Here is a 23066-nt window from a genome sequence, read left to right on the forward strand (position 1 = left end):
AAGAAAGTGTTAGAGAAAGACAGAAGAGATTGGTGGTTGTACAGGAGTTGAAGCCAGGAGAGGAGTGGTTGTGATTATTGTCCACCCCAACTGAACAACACAGAGATGAATTCTTGAAAGTCAAGTGTTTGTTTATTCAGAAACAGCAAGGATACTCCTGGTCCCCCATTGCAGCTAAGTTGTGCTATGGTGGGCCATCGGCAGGCATCCAAAGTGGACAAGGGCAGTCCAGGCCTGGTGGGTTTGCTCAGCGGATAAAGGTGCTGACAACCTAAGTTTTATCCCTGGATCTCACAGAGCAGGAGAGACTTGACTTCTATACACACACACACACACACACACACACACACACACACACACACGACGATAAAGACAGGAGCTGTGACTGTGGGTGAAGAGGTCTCCTTTAGGAATGAGTTTCTCTGGAGGTTCTGGTCTTAGTGACCCTTCATAATGGATCCTCCTGTCAGCATATATACATGAGGACCTTGGGGTTTGACATGGTGTTTCTCTTTTGCCTCAACTCTGACAGAGCACCTGGAGGGTGCTAGTGCTGACAGGAATGTTGTGGGATGACATCCATTCATCCTGTTTAAGATGATGTAGTATGTTATGCAAACCCTCACTATTTAGAGAAACTTTTGGAAGGAAGCAGGGCACCCTTTAATCTAAAAATTATTAATTGGAAATAAAAATTAACCTCTGCAGCCTGCTACGTATGCTGGGAGAAGATGCAGACTCTGTGCCTGCTCTGCTGCTGCTGTTTGTGTTTCTCCAGCTCACACACAGTAACCAGTCCTATGACGCTACCATGCAGTCTCCAGGACCCTGCAGAGCTCCCTTCTCCTCACACGATCAGAGCCTTCTGTTGGCCATTGGCTTTGAGTCAGTAAAACTTGGAGGGGCCAGTGAGTGCACATATGGTTAGATGGGTGGCCCAGAAGGACAGAGCTGCCAAAGTAGGGGCAGAAAATCGTTGAGTATTGCAGGCTAGTGTCTCCTTATACACACTATCAGTGAAGAGGGGGTGTTCTTTGTATAGCTGTCCTTTATGATACAAACTAGGTTAGTTTTAGGATCCCCACCCCTCAAGGATAATGAAATCTTAACAGTATTTGTGTAAAGCCTATATATCCAAGCTTCAGAGGGAGAGGCAGGAAGATAAAATGTTCAGGGCCAGCCTGGGCTAAGGATTGTGAAGCCAGTCCTTTTCTGAAAGCTAAAAAAAAAAAAACCAAGTAGGGGTTGTTGGTATGTTGCTATAGAGTGAGTTCCAAGACAGCTAGAACTACACAGTGAGACTGTCTCAAAAATCACCAAAAGTGGGGTGGGAGCTGAGAGAGGAGGGTTTAGTGTTGGGATGTAATTTATGAGAGAGGGGTGGAGGAAGGAGGGAGAGAGGGAGGGACGGAGGGACGGACCAGTTGGTAGAGTCTTGGCTAACATGCATGAAACTCTAAGTTCATTCCTCAGCATCAGCAGATAACCCTGGTGTCACACACACACACACACACACACCTGTAAAGTGCCTAATATTGGGAGATGGAGGAGGGAGATCAGAGGCACAGGACCATCCTTGGCTGCATAGCAGGTTCTAGATCACCCTGGGAGTCAGGAGAGTCTGTCTCCAAAAACAGCAACAACAAAAGTATTAAGAAGAATGCTAGCCTCAGTGGTAGGCCATTTGCAAGTCTGTGTGTTCAATCATCCTGTATTATAATACATGGTACAGTGAAATGTTATGTAAATTGTTCTATACAGAAGACTGAACCTTGGCATGTGGTTAGTACAAATCCAGTATATTGATTTGAGTCTGTCTGTCTGTCTATCTATCTATCTTTTTTTCTTTCTTTCTCTTTTTTTTTTTTGGATTTGAGTATTTTTTTATCCTAGTTTTAGTTGAACACATGGGTATGAAGAGCCAATCAGATTTGATGCCTTGTCTCAGTTTTTTTCTTCCCTACAGCCTACTTCCTATGTGTGGGAACTATCTGCAGACAGATAGCTGGTAGAAAGTTGAAGCCACCAAGAGCAGGTGTGTTTCTCTGGCAACTTGGAAGTGAGCCTTGACTTTCTTGTTCCCTGTCCAGATGTTTCCTTTAGAGGCAAAGAAACACAAAGATTACATTTAATTTCTGGGTCTGTGGATAATGTGCCCTGTTGGAAAGAGGCTAGGGGTCAACAAGTAGGGCAGTGTATTCAGTGAGAAGCCCATGCCCTCTCCAGCACGGAATGGCAGGCACGTCAGCTGTGGTTGGCCTCGACTGCTGTGTTATCAGGCAGATGCAGAGGGGTGGCCGTAGCCTCAGTAGAGAGACCAGCTTCCTCACGGCCTTCTTGCCCCCTTTACCTTTCCTGGTTCTCTTGGTGACTCCAAACAGGTATATGCCCATGCAGGCACCACGCTGCAGGGGAAGATGTACATCACCTGTGGTCGCAGAGGAGAGGACTACCTGAAAGAGACACACTGCTACGACCCAGGAAGCAACACGTGGCACACTCTAGCCGATGGGCCTGTTCGACGCGCCTGGCACGGCATGGCTGCGCTCCTTGACAAGCTGTTTGTGATTGGAGGCAGCAACAATGATGCTGGCTACAGGAGAGATGTGCACCAGGTGAGCAGGGCCCAGGCCACCCACTTGAGAATGAGCAGAAGTCCAGGGAGTTCCCCGGTCCCCTCTGATTCCATGCATGCATAGCTTCCCCACTATGCGTGTCCTTCATGAGAAGGACATGTGCTAGATTCATTGAACCCATACTAACATAGCCTGAGGACTCATAATGTTGCACATTCCATAGGATGCATACATATGCCCTCCATAGGAGTTTCCCTGGTGCCTTTAGTTGTTATGTTTGCATTAAAAAGCCAGTATACCCAAACCCATATTGTAGACCCTACCAGAATAGAGAAGAATGAAGAACTCATACCCTCTACTTGTATTATTGGTTCTCAGTCTGTCCGTGACTTACTCATAGCTATTCATAGTCAGAGAGCATCCCAAGCCAAGTGTGGTAGTCCATTCCTGTAACTCTAGCACTCAAAGTCTGAGGCTGGAGGATTGCAAATTTGAGACTAGACTAGGCTGCGCAGTGAAATGAAATTAAACAGAATATGCTTTTCTCACCAGCATTTGTCCCTACCTTCCTCCAATTTAACATTTTGCCTCCCCCACCCCACCCCACCCCACCCCCGCCTGCACGTACACGTGCATTAGAGAAGCTTTCTACTACAGAGTTAATCTACAAATGTCTTTTTACTTTTTATTTGGAGGTGGGGCTTCAGTAAGTTGCCCAGGCTGGCCTTGAACTCACCTTGTAGCCTAGTCAGAGTTCTTTAATCTGTCAGTCCTTCTTCATGCTCGTTAGCTGGAAATGCAGGTTCGTGCCAGTGGGCCAGCTTCATAACTCTGCCTGCCCATGCCCCACTCCGTAGCTCAGCAGTGCTTTGTTTAGGGTCTGAGCTTTACTCCCATTACCTTATGAGGGACACTGGCTCTGAAGAGCTCGTCAGGGACTTTGGATTCTTCCAAGTTCAAGAATTTTAGACCAGACCCCAGACCTTTGGTTTGGAAGGACTGAGAGTGGGGCTGGGTCACCTGGATTGACATTTCCTCCCATGGTGAGAGAGTGACCTGGTGTATAATTTCCTCAATGTTTCTACCGCTGATCCCCGAAGCCTAAGTAACTCGAGTCTCTTCTCATAGTCCTACGTTCAGCAGGTTCATCTTCAAGCAGCAAGGGCGGGTGGAGTCTTCCTATCCCTTCTGTATGCCTCTCTCTTTCTTATTTGAGTACTTACATAATTAAAGCTGTTTCTCCATTCATGATAGGATTGTCTGTTTATAAACTTATAATCAGCTAAAAACACCCTACCTCAGATGTACCTGTAACCAGGCCACGAGCATAGCTAAGTCCATACAGTACTTTTTACATAAGCATAGGACCAGTTTGATTCCCTACAGCACACATAAAAGCTGAGCACAGTGATACCTGCTTGTGACCCTAGTACTTGGACAGGCACCTGGGGTTTGCTGGCTAACCTAACCCAAATGTGGAGCCCAGGTCTCAGTGAGAGATCCTGTCTCCAAAAAAAAAAAAAAATTCCCAAGAAACATCGTATGATGTTGGCCTTTGACCTCTGCACACGTACAAATGCATTTAGCCACCCTAATCCAAGGACTGTCATTACTTAGCAACATTGAGTGCTGTAGGAACTTTCAAGATGGAGTAGCTGGCAAGGGCTACAGCTTACCTTCCCTGCCCAGTATCTCAAAAGAATTGTACTGAGTTAACCAACTCATGAAAAGGCCAAGTCCAAACTGGGAACTGTGGTTTCTATCAAAACTTAGATCAATGTAAAAGCTGAAAAACTGTAAGCAAAAGCTTCCTAAGTCTGAACTGTCTGTTGACTGGGCACAGTGGCTCACTCCTGTGCTCAGAGCAGAGCCAAGTAGGTCTCTGCAAGTTCAAAGCCAACCTGGTCTGCAAAGAGTTTTAGGCCAGTCAGTGTTATGTATCTAGATCCTGTCTCCAAATCAAAACTATGGAGTGGGTCTACCCAGAAAACACACCTCAGAATAACCACCTACATAATCCTATCTGTAAAGTCAATTTTTCCATGTAACGTAACACATTCATTGGTTCCAAAGGTTAGGATTCCTAGGGTAAGGAGTATTATTTTGCCTATTGTAGCTAGAACCTCGATTTGATTGCTTAATGAAGCAGATAAGATTTTTGTTCATTTATTTTTGTTTTGTTTGTTTATGAAACAGGATCTGAATGTGCATCCCAACATGATGTGTAGACCAGGCTAGCCTTGAACTCACAGGGAACCACTTGCTTCTGCCTGTCCGGTGAAGAAGTTTTGGTTTGGCTTTTGGTTTTTTGAGACATGGCTTCTTTGTGTAGCCTTGGCTATCCTGTAACTCACTCGGTAGACCAGGCTGGCCCTGAACTCAGAGATCTCCTGCCTCTGCATCCCAAGTGCTAGGTGGCATGTGCCACCACCTCGGGCTTGAAGAAGAAGTTTAAATGTCTCTTACTACATACTACTAAATCCCTTTCCTGACATGTGAGACACACTCACTAGCTTTGCCAAACCTTCACCAGCACTGGGTTTTATGAGTTCCTTCCCTCCATGGTTGCTGCTTAAGAGGGGACATTTTGGTGTACTTCTTGGATTAGTAATAGATTGAGCATTTTTCTTAAGTCTTTGTTTACTGCTTTGGCTGTTTATGAAAGAAGTTTGGCGGTCAGCGAGTACCTGCTGCACACACTCCATGAGTATGAGTAGGGGTGCTGTAAAGGAAGAAGAGACTGGATCTGGAGATGAGGAGAGGAAGGCACCTTCACTCTTAGGAGCTAAAGGGTAGGGAGGCTAGACAGACTCAGCATCCAGGTGAGGCCTGCTATAGACCTCACTGTGGACAGAAGTGACCTAGGGTGGGCTGGCAACCTGTCTCAGAAGCTTCTGGGTTGACCATGGTCTTGGCTTTGCAGGTGGCTTGCTACAGTTGTACATCTCGTCAGTGGTCATCGGTCTGCCCACTGCCAGCTGGGCATGGTGAGCCTGGCATTGCTGTGCTAGACAACAGGATATATGTGCTGGGCGGCCGCTCTCACAACCGAGGCAGCCGCACAGGCTACGTGCACATCTACGACATGGAGAAAGACTGCTGGGAAGAGGGACCCCAGCTGAACAATTCCATCTCAGGCCTGGCAGCCTGTGTGCTCACCCTGCCCCGCTCTCTGCTCCATGAGCAACCCCGAGGGACTCCCAACCGTAGCCAGGCAGATGCAGACTTTGCCTCTGAGGTGATGAGTGTGTCTGACTGGGAAGAGTTTGACAACTCTAGCGAGGACTAGGGCTCTCCCCAGTGTGTGGGTGTTCAGGAGGGGCAATGGGCAGTGAAGGCCATAGAGCTTGGGTTAGAACACCAGGCTCCAGGGGAGGGGCCCTTCCCCAAGCCATCCTGGTTCACCAGCTGCCCTTTTTCACTCTTGTTTCTTCAACTAGCTGGCTGCCAGCATTTGCAAACTCCATGACTGTGAATTATGTTACAAAGAAAAGTGCTGGGGAGGCTGTATCTGAGGGAGTGACCAGGCCCATTCTCTGTAAACTCTGAACTAATGCTATCTATCTGGCCTCTTCTCCTTAGCCTGGTCCCTGACGGGTTAAGTAAGGTCCTTCCTGCAAGAGGTCCTGGGGACAGCACTCCTAGCCACAGCCAAAGTTTGTGGCTCCCCTTCTGTGAACCATGGTCTGTCTGGTGAGCAGCTCCAGCTGCCTGCAGCCAGGGCATTGAGCAGCTGTGGAGTTCTCAAGGTATATGTACTGTTAGAGATAACAGTCCACCTGAAACTGGCTCTAGGGATGAAGAGATACCCTTATGCTCTGTTTCTGACCCAATATTGTTGAAAAATGAAATAAAACATTATGCAAAAGGTGTTGCATCTAATGTGGCTGCAGTCTGGGTTTCTTTCCTCTTAGTGTCTTTGAGTGGCATCTAGGGTGTACAGGTCAGCCACCCTGGGCTGTGGGCTTGGCATGGGAAATGAGGCTCTGCACTATACCAAGGAGTCACTACCCTGCTTCTGACATATGATAAGCTCCTCAGGCTGGAAGAATGTTGGTCACACAGAGACCAGGACCTGCCACACTGAGGTGGCAAATAGTTGCCTGTCTCCCAGTCAGGGCATCTAGAATGTCTGCCCTGTGGCTCACCAGCTCCTGCTGTCTCATATCTACTCTAGCCCCTGGGCAGTCTGCCTTTAGCTGTGGTGCTGAAAGAGTGACCTAGTCCCATCCTCCTCGGGAAACCTGAGATGGTTCACCTCACTGCACATCTTAAGGCAGAGGCTCTGAGGACTTGCCTGGAATGTGGTCCACTCATGAGGATGGAAAGGCATTACGCACAGGATAGCAACGTCCTGGTCCGTGTCAGGAGTAGGTTTTAGGTACAGGGGAGGGGTGGCCGTGTATCATTGGAAACCAAGGCACAGGCCTCGTTGTGGGTATGTATACAGGACGTCTTCCTACCTTCTGGTTTCCCAAAAGTCTGTCAGGTGACTCAGTTAATCACTTTGGGGGCTGTGTTAGCACAGCAGGGGAAACCTCTATTCACCTTTACTAGCACCTCCCCCACCTTTTGGAAGATGTCTGGCATGGCCTGTGCCCAACATGAATGGACTCAGGATCCGAGCGTCCAGATGCTTGCTACAAGGTCTTCAGTTACAGAAGCCTACCACAGGCCTCCTGCCAAGAGCGGGCAGCTGGCAGAGTGAGCTCCCAATCTTCCCACTGGTACCCTTTCAAGGAAGGGGAGAATACAGAGTGGTGCACTGGAGGATGGGTGAGGAAAGGAAAGTCACACTCGATCCATGAGTGCAGTGGGCTGGAGGCTTGGAGTTGATGTCCACCAGCATGTGTAACCTCACTATCAGGATCTGCGGCCCGTGGAGAGAAATGACATCACACACAGATGCCTCAGACTGACAAACTCCACCAAAATGTTAACACCTGCTTGAAGTGAGTCACTTCTTTCAAGGGCAGATGGCCACATCTTCCAGTGTTATGTGTTCCTACTAAAAATACCATTTTTCAGGTCTTTAGAGTACTTGCTTCATGTGCCAGTCTGCCAGCACTGCTGTTGCCCAAGCCAAACATGGCCAAGGTTTATGGAAGGTTTCTGCTTGGCCAAGGGGTAGGGGGACCCCTAGGCGGTCATGGGTTTCTCTGGTCGTGTACATGGGCTGTGTCTGCACTGCATTCTCAGGACAGCTATCTCAGGCCACATCATAGTCCCATGCCTCCTGCCAGCAACCTATAAAGTCTCTGGTATCCCCTAGAGCCTAGTGTCATCAACTCCCAAATCTCAAACTGAATCTTTCCATTTTCCTCTTTTTTTAAAAAAAATTTTTTTGAGACAATAAACAAAGAAGACTGTATATAGCCCTGGGTGGACTAGGACTTGCTTATAGGTAGGTAGAAGAGGTTGGCCTCGAACTCAAAGATCCTGTCTCCGCCAGCTAAAACATTCAGTCACCGTCCACAGTTATCTCAAGAGTTGAACCTGCAAGGCGCAACTTGAATGTTCAGGTAGGAGCCTACCCTAGCTTAGGGAGAGGGCAATGGGGTGTATGGGTGACACTGAGGAACTCATGCAAGGACGATGAGGTCAGGTAGGAGCCTACCCTAGCTTAGGGAGAGGGCAATGGGGTGTATGGGTGACACTGAGGAGCTCATGCAAGGACGATGAGGTCACGTATTTAGGTTGTGCCCTTAATAGACATCCAGCATGGGATGGGTCTATGGGAAGAGGATGGGCCAATGCCATTAGAACGTCGCCCAGCCGAGGTTCCCCCTCAGGTCTATTAAGGTCAGGACTTACAAAGCCCAGATCAAACAATGCAGCTATGGGAACTTCTGCTGCCCACAGCCTTGCCAGCCTCCTTGGGGAGGGCACTGCTGAAGGCAGGGTTGTGCTCACCCTCAGCTTCTCAGAAGTGGTTGGCTTATTTACTTGCTACTGAGAAGTGTTTGCATTTGTGACCACGAGGGAAGACTGTTCTTTTTCCCACTCCACTTCTCCCCTGCACTACCAGCCTAACCAGGCTGAGAGGGCTGAGGTCCCACCCTTCCATCCAGCCTGCTAATGCCTGTGGCCTTGGGCATGTCCATTGCTCTGGTTCCAGCTCAGTCCTTCAGGCTCCCTTTCCACACCACCTGTCTCCCATCCTCAAGGGGCCTTCTGCTGGCTGTGGAAGAAGATGCTGTCTAACTTTCCCCTCAAGTCAAACAAACTTCTTCTTGGTGAACCAGGCTGTCAACAAGGGTGTGTGAACTTCTGCTCAGAGTCTGGAGCAGTCTGCCTCGGGGTCTCTCCTGCTTTGTCTTTTCTGGACCTATGCAGCTCCAACCGTTTCCTGTCTGACCTAGGCTGTGGTAACCATAAGTGCCGTGTTCTGCTATGCCTGGGTGAAGCCAGTGGTTCGAGGCAGTGATGAAAGAAGTGCTTTACTGACAAGAGGGCCCAGTGGTCTTATCCATAAACTGATGTAGAGACTTGGGGGGAGGATATCTTTAGTCAAGTCCGAGTTGGTGCTAGGATGGACACTGATTCTGCACCTCCTTTGACAGGCTTGCTGATGTCATACTAAGGTCAGACCAAAGGTTCCTGGTAAAGAAAGCTTAGTGACTCCGAGGACTTTTCTTGTTCTACTTACATGATGAAGCCCACTTTGACAGCTGTTTAGGGAGTGAGGTGCTCAGGAAAGAAAAGTGAACAGCAGATTTGGTAGAGACAGAGCAACTTACTTAGTGACCCTGCTTGTCCTTATGTAGTAGGGGTCTCCATTGATTCCTTGATTCCACCCTCTGAACTTTCCCTCTTAGGAGCCAGTAAATACATGCCTGGGCACCTAGTTCCTTCCTACCCCTTCATAGGGCTCCTTTAGCTTTCATGTCCAATGTCCCCTTCCCTGTCTTTACCTCTACATTATATTAGACCTTGGCTGTTTCCTTCTGCTCCTACCTCTCCAGTCTTTTTCCTCAGAGAGCTTCTTTCCCTAGGTCTCCAGTTCATTCCCACAGGTCCTTGCCTACATCTTGCATAGTCGTCTCTTGAACACTGCGGGAGATACCACGGCACACCATCGGACAACTAGAGGGTCTTGGCCCCAGCCGAAGGCCAGTGTGTGACCCAGGGCCTTAGCCTGGACCCCTTTCCCCCCCGGGCCTGGCGGCTCCAGGGCTTCTGGCAAGGAGGAGAAAAGGCGCGGACCAGGACGTCTTCACGGGCTCCCACAGCTCTTTCCTCCGGCAGCGCTCCGCGGGCCTCCACCAAGTTCGCCCCGGAGTTCGTGCGTGGCCAGGTGGGGGCGGGGGCCGAGCAAAGGGGCGGAGGCGCGACCGGAGGGTGGGGTCTGGCGCGCGGGGCGGGCGCTGCCGCCTGGCCGGCCGCGCTGGCCCAGGATCAGGGAGCCGATGTGGAATTTCCTGCCCGGCCCGGCGCCCCTCCTGCCGCCCCCCGCCCGGCCTCGCACTCCGCTTCCGGCCGCCCTTGCCGCGGCCGCACCCGCGCCCACCCGCGCCTGCCCCGCGCCTCATGGAGGGCGCAGGGTCCCGGGGGCCGGGCCGGCGCGGCGCCAGGGAGCCCGAGGGCCGCCGCCGCTGCTGCTGCTCTGGCTGCTGCCCGGTCTTGCGGCGGCCCAGGACTTGAACCCGCGAGGCCGCAACGTGTGCCGCACGCCCGGGTAGGAGCTGGGCCTGTCCGAGGCGTGGGCGCGAAGCGGGCTGGGGGTAGCGGTGCCCCATTTCGTTCCAGGCCATCCAGGACCTCCCTAAACTGGTCACGCGAGCCCCTCGGGCCTGCCTCGCATCCTGGGCTCGGTTCCAGGCCTGGGCTCCTAGGCTGCATCCGAGGGCCGGCTGGACCAGAAATCACCTGAGGGGATGACGAGTGCTGTGGGGAGCCCAGAGGGGTACTATGTGGTGTCCAAAATGTCAGGGAAGAAAAGAAAGGAGCTACTCCCGAAGCCAAGCAAGGACACTCAGAGGGAGGGAACAGCATGTGCATAGGCTCCAGGAACCCGGAGCCTGGAGTGGAGTTTAGAAGGGCGAAGGAGCAACCCCTGGGCGAGTTAGGCACTGGGACAGTCGAAACTTGGAAGGACAGATTTGTCTTGGTAGAGTGGGCACAGGGTGGGAGGAGGATGGTGGTGGAAGTGAGCAGGGACAAGCCTACGCTCACGGTGGAGCAGAAACCGGAGTCCTGGAAGACAATGATGGACGCGTGATGGGGAGGACATGGGAACCCCTGTTGGCTCCTTGGGGCAGACATTGGGTGCGCGGTGGTGGGTTTCTGAGAGGATCTTGCTGGGGAAGCCGGTGTGGGACAGGCCCAGCCTGAAAGCAGTGGAGCCCGGAGCTCGCGTGGAGGGTGAAGAGCGACGCAGAGTAGGCGCAGAAGCTGAGGGACCTGTCGGCTGATCTGAGCCACGACGCAGTCAAGGCATCTCTGCGCAGAGGCGGGGGAACCCGTGGTGGGGCGCCTCTGCCGGTGCTGGGGAGGCTGTTTTGGGACTCCAGACTAGGGTACGGGGGGCACGCTGGGTCAAACGGCCCCCCGGGGTGCGAAACGTCAGCTAGGGTTTTGGAGGGTCAAAGTAGACAAGGGGTGGCTAGCTGACCGCGCGGTTTCCGAAATCGGGTTGAGACGACACAGACCACTCCCGGCCCTGAGCCCCGCCTCGGAGGCGGAGGGGAGGGGGTGGCCCGCCTGGCTAGCCATCTGCTTCGCATCGCCGCCGCCGCCGCCTCGTCCCGGGCCTCCCGGGCCCCAGGAATGCAGCGGCTGAGGCAGGCGGGGCGGTGCCTGGGGAGGGCGGTCAGCCCGCACCAGGCCTACTCCTCTGACGGGCTGGCCGGAGGACTGGGACTCCGGTGGTGGTGGTGGGTCAAGCTGTTTCAAGCTGGAGTTGGGGAGCCCTTGGCCTCCAATATTTCTGCTGGCGACCTCTCTCTGGAGAAGGTCTTGCCTCTGTAGCTCACACCCGCGATGTGTTTTGCCGTCACAGTCTGGCAGCAGGCTGCCCCAGCTGTCTGGATCTGAGCAAACACTTGGATTTTCTGGCTCTGTCTCTCTCTACTCTGTAAAATAGGGTTGCAGTGGGCCTCGGCTCTTGGTACTGGAGATGGGGCTGGATGCCCTGACTGTGTGTGAAGAGTTTGTGGGAAGAATGATCGATCTCTGGACTGTGCTCGCCCCGGGTCTGGGCCATTCTTTTGGTTACAATGCATGAGGTCCAGCAGAGATTGGTGCCAGCTCAGCCAGGATGCCAGACCATGCACATACTGCCTCTTGGTGCAAGGACTCTGCAGCAGGGACCAGTGCCCCATCTCACAAGGAGTTATAGAGTTGGGGGTACCTTTTTCTTTAGCATGATCAGGGAAGACACACCACGATGAACACAGACCTACAGGAGAGGAGGAGATGGTCCTGCAGATAGATATTTGGGGCACAGCTCATCCTACAACCCCTTCCCCTTCTAGAAAACACCTTGGAAGCCCTGAAGGTGTGGGGTTGGGGGGAGTGGGCCACTGCTCTGAGAATGAGGCTGATTTTCATAGAGGGGATGCCTAACCAGTACAGAGGAGCTTTGAGACTGCAGAAGGTGTGCTAGCTAGGAGGTGGAAGGTGGCCTCTGGAGGCCAGAGCCCAGATTTAATAGAATTTGGAAGAGAAAGCAGGTCGACTTCTCAGTAGATGTGATGTGAGCATGGTCTTGTCTTCCCAGCATGGGAAGACAGGGGCAACCTGAGATGGAGAAGTACAGAGGAGGTTGGTTTTTTGACACTCCTGAGCATCCAGAGTTATGGTGTCATCCCCGTGGGCAGTTGCAGTAGCAAGCCTAGTGAGGGAGCAAGCCTCATGGCGTTCCTTACATGGTGGGGCCTGGTGGAGCACCTTGAAGAAATGGGTATGGTTAGGGCAGAGGAGAGCCATGTCTGGGGCAAGAGGGGAGATGGATGGGAACCCACATAAGGGAGTAGGCACAGACGCCTCCTTGGGTGGATCTTGGAGTGATTGAGGACAGTGACCAGCGACAGGCATAGTGAGTGGGCTCTACAATGGGAAAATGAGCTGCTTGCCACGCAGCAGTGACTGTGGCCCCCAGAGCATCAACCTGTAGCACCACATACTGATGCTTGTGGTCTGATTCCTTGAGGTAGCACTCACTCAGAGAGCAGGGGTCTGCCTTCGTAAGTTTCTGAGTTTTTTTGTTTTGTTTTGTTTCTGTCTGTTTTGTAATATCTTCTTAACTGAGTTTACCAGGCCTTCTTGGTTTGCCATGATCACTGGGTGATAAGTCCTTGCGAGAATGCAAGACTTGTCTTCAGTGAACCCAAATGGACTTTGGTCTGCTTGTAGTGTCAGCTGTTCTCAAAGACATCCTATAGCCTGTTCCTGTTGCTGTAAATTGCCCTGTACAGGCAAGGAACTTAACTTCTCTGAGCTGCAGGTTCCTTAGCTAAAGAGTAGGATCTGAGGCTGCTGAGCTCACTCAGTGGGTCAAGGAACTTGCCACAGAACCCGATGATCTGAGCTCAGTTGCCAGAGCCCTCATGACAGGAGGAGAGAATTGACCTCCACTCTACATGCATAAAGTGGTCTGTACACACACACACACACACACACACACACACACACACACACACACACACACACACACACACACACACACACACACACACACACACACACACAAACACACACACACACACACACACACCCACACACACACCACACACACACACACACACACACACACACACACACACACCACACACACACACACACACACACACACACACACACACACACACACCACCACACACACACACACACACACACACACACACACACACACACACACACACACACACACACACACACACCACACACACACACACACACACACACACACACACACACACACACACACACACACACACACTCACACACACACACACACACACACACACACACACACAGAGAGACACACACACACAGAGAGACACACACACACAGAGAGAGAGAGAGAGAGAGGAGAATAAGTGTCTGCTTGTTTAAAGAATGGAACCATGGGTTTGGCAGGAAAGAGCTAAGATATACAGCTTACTGTTTACTGCACAGTTTGCTTTCCAAGCCCTGCTGCTTCACCTATCAAACACCATTGAGTGTGGCCCTAGAACCAGACACCCAACGACAGAACTGTGTACTAGGCTAGCCAGGGAGGACAGGAACCAATGTTTCTGGAGCTCCCAGGAGGCCACCTGCCAAGGGAAACAACCAGACCGAGTGGAAGTGAGAAGAGATAGGTGAGAAGAGATAGGCGGATGAACTTGGGTCTTTCTGAGAAGGGATCCCTGGGTCAAGGTGGGTGGGCCAGTGAGGGCAAGAAAACCAGGCCTGTTTCTCCCCCCCCTCCCCTGTGGTTTCCAGTTTTAATTGCGGAAAATATGCAAAGCCTGTTCCCTTAGTTTAAAGTTTTATGGGCTCTGTCCCTAGGCCCCAACTTTGATCTGAGGGAGAACCTTACTCTGGCTGGGAAGGGGGCTTTTCAAGGCGCTGAATCCTATCCACAGTATGACCATTACCCCCAAACTGGTATGAGCAGCATGGGGGCTTTCCGTTCAGCCTGCCTCCCACCCTCTCTGAGTCCTAGGTTCAGAAGTTGCAGAAAAAGCACACTCGTTTTCTCTAGAATGTAAATAGATGCTGCATTCCTGTAAGGCTGAGGCAAAATTTGGGGCCTTCTGAAGTTTCTGTGACTGTCCCCTTTCAGCCTCATCTACCTTAACCATGGACACGACACTGCACCCCAGCTCACCACCACCCCTTTAGTCCCCAGGCCCTCTCCCAGTCTTTGGTTTGAAAGGGTCTTCACAGCTGCTGACTTCCCAGGCTGAACCCCCCTGAAATGCTGCAGTGGGTTACTGTCCCTGGAGCCGAGCTACAGATTTCCTCCCCAGCAGAGTCCTCTGAAAAAAAAAAAAAAAAAAAAAAAAACCTGAGGGGTTGGGGATTTAGCTCAGTGGTAGAGCGCTTGCCTAGCAAGCGCAAGGCCCTGGGTTCGTTCCCCAGCTCCGAAAAAAAGAAGGAAAAAAAAAAAAACAAAACTGACATTGCATGTACATTGTAAGGTCAAAGAAACATAAGCAAAACATTAAATACAAGTAGCTCTTCCACCCTCTCTGCCCCTAGAAGGCACTGGGCTTTCTTACGCCCCAGGAAGAATCCCATGTGTGGTTCCATAGCCTAGTAGGATCCCCAGGTGCCTGCCTCCAAGGGACACCTCCAGAGGAACTATGCACGGTCTACACTTGGCTCCACCCTAGGTTTTAGCCCCACATGGGTATCCAGGTGCCCCTTGGGACCGCCTGGCAGTGGCGCTGCCACAGCAATGTCACGTTTGGATCCCTGACACCCATTTAGCTAGGCCATTGGTCCTAAAAGATGTATTAGACCTGTCTCTGAGGTCATGAGAGTCGGGTGGCTCTGTATGCCGGATTCACTACTGCCCCTTACCGTCTCACTTCGTCCTATTTCTTACTCTGCGGCTGATGGGTTGGAGGAACTGGAATCCCTGTAGATGACAATTCTTGGAGGCTGGCTCTTTGCCAGGTATGCAGACCAGGAGGTATGCACTTCTCGGGCAGAGACCTGAGCCATTCTCACTCACCGTTAGGCCCCCTCACCTACCTCTGTCTGGCAGGCTTCCTGTAGGAGGTGTCCAACACCTCCCTCAGGCTGGACACCCTGAAGGCTGGGAAGGAGTGTAGGGAGAAGGGTGTCAGGCTCAGACGTCTCTCCTCTGCTTGAAGTTCCCAGGTGCTCACGTGCTGCGCTGGCTGGAGGCAGCTGGGGGATGAGTGTGGGATCGGTGAGTGAGGCATTGTGGGGTCCTGGGCAGGCGGGTCCGGGGCGGAGGTGGTTAAGATCATGTGCTGCAGCTCAGCCCGTCTCGTCTCGTTTGCAGCGGTGTGTGAAGGCAATTCCACGTGCTCAGAAAATGAGGTGTGCGTGCGGCCAGGCGAGTGCCGCTGCCGACATGGCTACTTCGGTGCCAACTGCGACACTAGTGAGCGTGGGGCGAGGTGGGGTTGGGTGTTGGACAGTTTGGCGGGAAACTAGAGAAATTAGGCAGGGAGGCGGATTGGACTGGGTTAACCTTGGGAGCTGGGTATGGTGGAGCTGAGGATGGGATGTATCAAGCTAATGACTAAACCTCTCACCTGGTTCTTGCAGAGTGCCCGCGCCAGTTCTGGGGCCCCGACTGCAAGGAGAGGTGCAGTTGCCATCCGCACGGACAGTGCGAGGACGTGACCGGACAGTGTACGTGTCACGCGCGCCGCTGGGGTGCGCGCTGCGAGCATGCTTGCCAGTGCCAGCATGGCACGTGCCACCCGCGGAGCGGCGCGTGCCGGTGCGAGCCGGGCTGGTGGGGTGCACAATGCGCTAGCGCCTGCTACTGCAGCGCTACTTCGCGCTGCGATCCACAGACAGGCGCCTGCCTGTGCCACGCAGGCTGGTGGGGCCGCAGCTGCAACAACCAGTGCTCCTGCAACTCATCGCCCTGCGAGCAGCAGAGCGGCCGCTGCCAGTGTCGCGAGCGCACGTTCGGCGCGCGCTGTGATCGCTATTGCCAGTGCTTCCGCGGTCGCTGCCACCCGGTGGACGGCACGTGCGCCTGCGACCCGGGCTACCGGGGCAAGTATTGTCGTGAGCCATGCCCCGCTGGCTTCTACGGCCTCGGGTGTCGCCGTCGGTAAGCGTTGCGGGCTGGTGGCGGGAAGGCGGAAGGGCGAAGCGGAGCTCCATCCGGCCCAGCTTCCTGACCCTTCCGTAGGTGTGGCCAATGCAAAGGCCAGCAGCCGTGCACAGTAGTCGAAGGCCGCTGTCTGACGTGCGAACCCGGCTGGAACGGAACCAAATGTGACCAACCCTGCGCCACTGGTTTTTATGGCGAGGGTTGTGGCCACCGCTGTCCACCCTGCCGCGATGGGCATGCCTGCAACCATGTCACCGGCAAGTGTACGCACTGCAATGCGGGCTGGATCGGCGACCGGTGAGCAGCCCGTGCCAGCTTCGGCCCAAGCCACCGCCTTTCTAGGCTTGGCTCCCATGCAGTTTTCGCACGGTGGGCTCTGTAGGCCTCGTGGCCTTTGGGCCTTTGGCTTACATTTCAGCTCATGACTCCTCTCTTGATACCAAGGTGCGAGACTAAGTGCAGTAATGGCACTTACGGTGAGGACTGTGCCTTCGTGTGTTCTGACTGCGGCAGCGGCCACTGTGACTTCCAGTCCGGGCGCTGCCTTTGCAGCCCTGGTGTTCACGGACCTCAGTGAGTGGGGGACCTGGAGAGGGGTAGGGAATATGTACCCGACACTGGGACCTCCAGATACACCCCAGGGACCCTGCAGTAGGGAGTGTCAGCAAACACCTTGATTTGGAGCCTGCCCTCTAACCAAGTGGCATCCTTATGTGACATGGATATGGTATAGAGCGAGTCAGTAGTCTGGACTGGGATCTCCATTTTCCACTCACACAATAATCAGCCCCTTGTGGTCACGCTTCATCTTTCAGACCCCTCTCCTGTAGAACGCACACACACACACTTCTAAACTGAGATTATCAAGTGAGTGCCTGCCTGCAGGTGGGGGTGGGCTTCAGTCTTAGAGGATGGAGTCAGAGCCTTGGTTAGAGCGTCCGGACCAGCCGGCAATGGCGGCCAGGGCAGGGAAAGGAGGCATTCTGGACTCCCAAACTTTGCAGCTGTAATGTAACTTGCCCGGCCGGGCTCCATGGTGTGGACTGCGCCCAGGCCTGCAGCTGTCACGAGGAATCATGCGACCCGGTCACCGGGGCCTGCCACCTGGGTGAGTGGGTGAAGAACGTCGGGCCAGGGAATGAAGTGGGGTGCGTGATCCTGCGCTGAGCCGCTGCTCCCCACAGAGACCAATCAGCGCAAAGGTGTGATGGGCGCCGGCGCGCTGCTCACGCTGCTCCTCGGCCTGCTGCTCTCGCTGCTCGGTTGTTGCTGTGCCTGCCGGGGCAAGGACTCGGCGCGCCGGTGAGGCCCCAAGGCAGCCCCCACCCACCGCTTGGTTTAGGTAGCCCGCTCTGTGTGACTGGGTGTGCTTCTTGAACCCAGACCCCACTCCTGAGGCAGGGCCCAGTCCTCTATTTCTTCAGGGCCTCCCCTTTCTGTTCCCACCGAATTTGAACCGCCCCGCCCAGTCCCGCCCCCACCCCGCCCCTTCGCTCAGGCCCCGCCCCCGCAGGGAGCTCACCCTCGGAAGGAAGAAGGCACCTCAACGCTTTTGTGGAAGGTTCAGCCGCATCCGCATGAAGCTACCCCGAATCCCGCTTCGCAGGCAGAAGCTGCCCAAAGTCGTAGGTAAGAATGTAGGCTCTGGGACTCAGGGGAAACACATTACAAAAGGCTTCTAGAAAATGGTGTACAGAGGCTCAATGCAGAAGTGAGGGACTTTTGAGTTTTAATGTGTGGGGGAGTGGAGAGGTGCGCCTGAAAGAAGGAAGGGAGGATGTTGCTAGGGGGTGAGACTGTAGGGCAAGGAAGTTCCAGAGGTGTGGGTAGATGTTAGGGGGTATGCAGGAGGCATGAGGACACATGAGTCATTGCCTGGCAGGCCACCTGACCTAAGGTCAGGTCTCTCTACATTGAGATGCAGAACTGCAGGGGAACTAGTGGCAGTGTGTGTGTGTAGCACACCGAGAGTTTGGTTGGTTCCCAGCAGTTACTAGAGCCCTTCCTAGAAAAGGGCAGGCTGGTCCCCATGCCCCTTTGAGTCTTTAGTAGATGTTCCATGTGATGACAGGAGAGGGGGTGGTGCCTCCCTTTAGACAACTTCTTTCTGAAGCTTGGTGGGGTCGTTAAGTCTCTTAGGAGGTAAAGGAGCCACATGACTCCTAGGAGCAGAAGTGCAAGGGCTGCTGGGAGAGCCAGAGCCCAGCAGCAGTCCTCCTGAACTTCCGAATTCAGAAGCTCTCCAGGGTTCCCTGAGTCTCTATGTCTTTCCTTAACACATAGTCTACTCTTTCGGCTCCCTAGCTGACTGCATTTGGCTTGTACTTTTTCCTTATTTTAAAAATATCTTTAAAAACTGTTACTCATTTTGCGTGTATGGGTGTTTTGCCTTCATGTATGTGTGCACCACTTGTGTGTCTGTGGGAGTTACCAATGGTTGTACACTACCATGAGGGTTCTGGGAATCGAATCCAGAACTTCTGGAAGAACAGCCAGTGTCCTTAACCATTTCTCCAGTTCTTTGTTTGGTGTTTGAGACAGGGTCTCATCCTGTAGGCCAGGCTGTCACGAACTCAGCTGAGTAGCCTAGGCTAGCCTCAAGCTAACGCTGATGCACCTTCCTCCAGCTTTCAAGTTCTTGGGTTACAGGCCCGTACTTCCTTATCCTACTTCCTTCATACTTCCCTTTTCTGGGTTTCCTTGCTACCCATTCTTCAGCCCTGGTCTAATGTAACTCTGTTGAGTGTCATGCCCCACCTGCAGTCTTCTGGAGGGGGCCGGTCATGACCACTTCATTCGTGGTTAGCGAATTAAGAGTACAGACTGGGAAAAGGCGAGGTCCCTCGAACCCTGCCTCACTTATTTTCCCCTCCAGTGGCCCATCATGACCTAGACAACACGCTCAACTGCAGTTTCCTGGAACCACCTTCAGGGCTGGAGCAGCCCTCTCCATCATGGTCCTCCAGGGCCTCCTTCTCATCATTTGACACCACAGATGAAGGCCCTGTGTACTGTGTGCCCCACGAGGGTGAGTGTGACGCTGCATAGACGTCCCTCTAGCACAATGGAATGGTCTTGCTGTCTATGTTGGAGGTCCATGAGGATTAGGGCACCAAGAAGCTAAGAACTAGGAGTTGTTGGTCTCAGCTGCAAAGCTGAGATTCTGTGGGGTAAGTCATGGAGGGATAGGTAGCTCCTTTGTAACTGGTCAGCCATACTAACTTCTGGGGCTAAATCTAGATAAGGGCAGAGGAGACAGGAAGAATATAAGGTAGAGGGAAAGAAATGGCCTGTCCTACTTTGGTGCCACTAGGTGACTTTGGGCAAGTGACTAATGCTTCAATATCAGAAAAATTAAGTCTTAAAGGGCATGAATCCGCTTAAAGTTGACAATTGTGACCCCTGAGAGTGGGGTGTGGTGGGGTACAAAGTCTAGAGCCTGAGCCCCGAAAAAAAATCCCTCATTCCCCAGCAGTAAGCCCACACCCTGGGGAATCCCACTAAGTTTGTGGTAATGCTGTGAATGTACCAGGTATGCCTGAATGACAGAGACAACTGGGCCTCTGGCAGAGGAGAAAGGGTCACTTGTGGGGGTTGGCTCCACCAGTGCTATTAGATGTTGAGATTAGTTTGTTGTCCTACCCTTGTTAGAGGCGACTGCTGAGAGCCGAGACCCAGAAGCTTCTGCCTCTCTCACTGAGGTGCCCGCTGTGTCCCTAGCGCCCATGGGCACTTCGGTGCCCGGGGAGGAGGCAGCAGCCCTCCCTGCATCCTCAGACAGCGAGCGCTCAGCATCAAGCGTGGAGGGGCCGGGCGGGGCGCTGTACGCGCGTGTGGCCCGGCGCGAGGCCCGGCCGGCCCGGACCCGATGTGAGGCTGGGGGCTTGTCACTGTCCCCATCGCCCGAGCGCAGGAAGCCACCGCCACCCGACCCTGCCACCAAGCCTAAGGTGTCCTGGATCCACGGCAAGCAAGGCGCCGCGGCCGCTGCACCTTCGCCGCCGCCCGCAGGCCGCAAGGCTGCGCCGAGCCCTAGCGGGAGGAAACGGACCCCCAGCAACATGTCGGTGCAGCCCCCGGGCCTGACCGAAGAAGCCACCGGCCCGGCCTCACCCACGCCACCCCGCGCCCGAGCGCGCGGCCGCGGCCCGGGTCTCTTGGAGCCCACGGACGCGGGAGGTCCCCCGCGCAGTGCGCCCGAGGCCGCCTCTATGCTGGCAGCCGAGCTGCGCGATAAGACTCGCAGCCTGGGTCGCGCCGAGAAGCCGCCGCCGCCTCAGAAGGCCAAGCGCTCCGTGCTCCCGGCCTCGACCGCCCGCGCGGCTTCGGCGTCCGAAGCCTCGGCGTCTGAGAAGGTGGCAGCCAGCGCACCTGAGCCCGAGACACCTCGGAAGAAGACCCCCATCCAGAAACCGCCTCGAAAGAAGAGCAGGGAGGCTGCTGGGGAGCCGAGCAGGGCGGGCGCGGCCCCCGGAGCTTCCTAGGCTCGCGGCCCCAGGAGCCACTGCGTTTCTCACCGTCGTTTCCCCGCGCAGCCGCAGCGAAGGCATTTTATTGGCCCGAGCGCCCAGTGCCCGCTCGAGCCTGTGTCTGATTGGCTTAGGCTCCAGCAGCCTCCACGTGGTTGGATCTGCCCTTGGGCCTCGCAGACACTTAGCTGGCTACCCGCTCCCACTAGCAAACTTGTGGAGCTTTTTTAGTAATCTGCGTCTCCTTGGCCATAGCTTGAGGAGTCTACAGACTTCTTACTGGCTAAGAGGGGTGTTCTTGCCTGGGCCAACTTGTCATTGGCCGATGCCAGCAGCGCTTCTGCTTCTTGGCTGCCTCTCATTTGCCAAGGCCTGGTGCCTATGGCTGTAGGGTCTTTTCTTTGCAGATAGTCAGAGGTTGCTTCCATTAACTGGGCTCCCCAGTATCTGGTTGACCCAAACCTGGGGAGCAGAGCTGGTTTCTGCTCCTCAGGGGGCTCAGCCATGTTGGCTTGTCCCCTTCCCACTCACTCATGCCAGCCCTGGTCCCTCAGCCATCGAGCTGGTTTTGATGGCTTCCTATCACCCCACGAGGGAACCCCAGGGGCTACTCTGGTGGCCGTAGATGTATTTATAGGCCCCGGGCAGGGCTTCTCCCTTCCCATCTGAGGCCTTCAGGATGGGCTCCTCCTAGCAGGCCAAAGCTTTCTTTAATAAAATGCTTCTCCCCACTCCCAGTGCTCTAATTACTTCCTGCTGGAGGTTGTGGAGCACAGATGACCTCTTATGGAATCTGTATGCGGCATCTTCTGGATTCCTGCAGTTAAATGGAACCTTGGAGTTCCCCCGGTGCGGGTCTCCAGGAACGACACGAAAATATGCCAATTCCGTCAGTCCTGAACTACCGCTTGGAAGAAGCGGGATCTGTGCTGGGGGGATCCAGAGGTCAGAACTGTTTCTGGTGAGACAGAGGTGAGGGCAAGGGACACTGTGCAGTGCGCCCAGACTCCAGCCAGGCCTCACAAAGCAGCCTGTCCCTGCTTGCTCCCATAGGTGCCTTGTCCTGAATGAAAACCTCCCTACCTCACCTCCACGTGCTGCAGCGGGGGAAGAAAGGGAAGGCCGCCTGCTTGGCCTTCTCTGGAGCCATTTGTCTGCCCCCATCCCACCCTAGCACCTTTACCTCTCCCGGCAGGCTCCTAACGGCCTTTCTGAGCCTTGGACCTCTGGTCCTCAGGGAACCTACTGGCCTTAGTTTCTGAAAGCCGTCTGTCTTGGTTCCTTCTAGCCCCCTACCTCCAGCAGACTCTCTTCCTGTCTCTAGTATCTTTTTTGTTGTTAGGACAGGGTATGAACCTAAACTTCTGCCCCAGATTTCCAAGTGGGAAGCCATGCGGATGCTGGGTATCCAATTAAAAAAAACCAAAACAAAACAACAACAACAAAAATGCTCCTAGCTGCAGAGCCAGCTCTCCGGCACTTTCTCCTATCTGCTTATGCCCAGTTTAAAATTTCATTCTGTCAACAACTTCCTAGCTTCAAGAATCATCCATGTTGGCAGCTCCCGGGGCCTCTTTTTGGCCAGGCCCTTGTTCTCTGGCCACATAGTACTTTGAGGTCAGCTTTGGTCCCATACGGGGATTCAGCCATCAGAGGGGAGACAGCGTCCAGAGCAGCTGATGGACACAGTGCCCTAAGCTGGCCTGGCTGGGCAGCTTGTGGTTGGCAGCCCTGTTGTCTCTGTGCCAGATGCTTCCCTCGGCCAGGCAGGCACCTTCCTGCTGTGCTCTTGTGGTTTGATTGGCCTTGGATCCATCGAGGCACTAAGTCATAGGAGCTGCCAGGGCTGAAGTCAGGCGCAGCGCCAGGCAGAAAGGGGCAGAGGCAGGACAGTCAGTGTAGTGTGGAACATTGTTTGGCCCCACTCTTACTCATTCTGTGTCCCTACCAAGCCGTCCTGCCACAATGGCCTCTCACTCAATTCCTTAGTCTACACCTCCATTTCCTTAGTCTGGACTGGTATGAGTTGGGCAGTTCAGGAATGTCTCAGTGCTGGCCTGGGGCCTTTCCTCCCACTGTCCAGGAAACCTGACCTGCAGGAGCCTCTCTGTGGGCCTCTCCTGGACAGAGACCAGTGCTTCCCATCATCCGCCAGTCCTGCTGCCTGTCCCCTAGGAGAGTTCCCCTTAAATGTCTTTCACCACCCAGTATTCCCCACCCCCTCTGGGCTTGCACTAGTGCCAGCTCTCGGGGCAGGCGCCA

At 53.8% G+C, this 23066-nt stretch overlaps 2 protein-coding genes across 3 annotated transcripts in view; both read left to right on the forward strand.

The window, feature by feature from the left end:
- Positions 1-6458, forward strand: part of Klhl22 (kelch like family member 22) — a 39043-nt gene extending 32585 nt beyond the window's left edge. For both annotated transcript variants that reach the window (XM_032899882.1, XM_032899881.1), the window contains exons 6-7: positions 2382-2615; positions 5500-6458. In XM_032899882.1, the coding sequence (XP_032755773.1) occupies positions 2382-2615; positions 5500-5865 (600 nt within the window). In that variant the 3' untranslated portion in view covers positions 5866-6458. The remainder of the gene's footprint in view (positions 1-2381; positions 2616-5499) is intronic.
- Positions 6459-9967: 3509 nt separating this feature from the next.
- On the forward strand, positions 9968-21538 carry Scarf2 (scavenger receptor class F member 2). Its single transcript, XM_032899883.1, has 11 exons — positions 9968-10254; positions 15389-15447; positions 15544-15645; positions 15813-16332; positions 16414-16632; positions 16780-16908; positions 17340-17443; positions 17520-17637; positions 17849-17964; positions 19211-19363; positions 19987-21538. The coding sequence occupies exons 1-11, from the start codon at positions 9986-9988 to the stop codon at positions 20817-20819; spliced, it is 2622 nt and encodes an 873-aa protein (XP_032755774.1). The 5' UTR covers positions 9968-9985; the 3' UTR covers positions 20820-21538.
- Positions 21539-23066: the final 1528 nt, after the last annotated feature.

This window comes from Rattus rattus, chromosome 4 (assembly GCF_011064425.1).
Source record: "Rattus rattus isolate New Zealand chromosome 4, Rrattus_CSIRO_v1, whole genome shotgun sequence".
Taxonomy (NCBI): Eukaryota; Metazoa; Chordata; class Mammalia; order Rodentia; family Muridae; genus Rattus; species Rattus rattus.

Bases quoted from the DNA above. Each gene is read 5' to 3' on its own strand.
- Scarf2 (XM_032899883.1), top strand. From the start codon at position 9,986: ATGTGGAATTTCCTGCCCGGCCCGGCGCCCCTCCTGCCGCCCCCCGCC. The intron at 15,448-15,543 runs GTGAGTGAGGCA...TCTCGTTTGCAG, and splicing joins GGGGGATGAGTGTGGGATCG to CGGTGTGTGAAGGCAATTCC. The intron at 16,909-17,339 runs GTGAGTGGGGGA...CAAACTTTGCAG, and splicing joins CCTGGTGTTCACGGACCTCA to CTGTAATGTAACTTGCCCGG.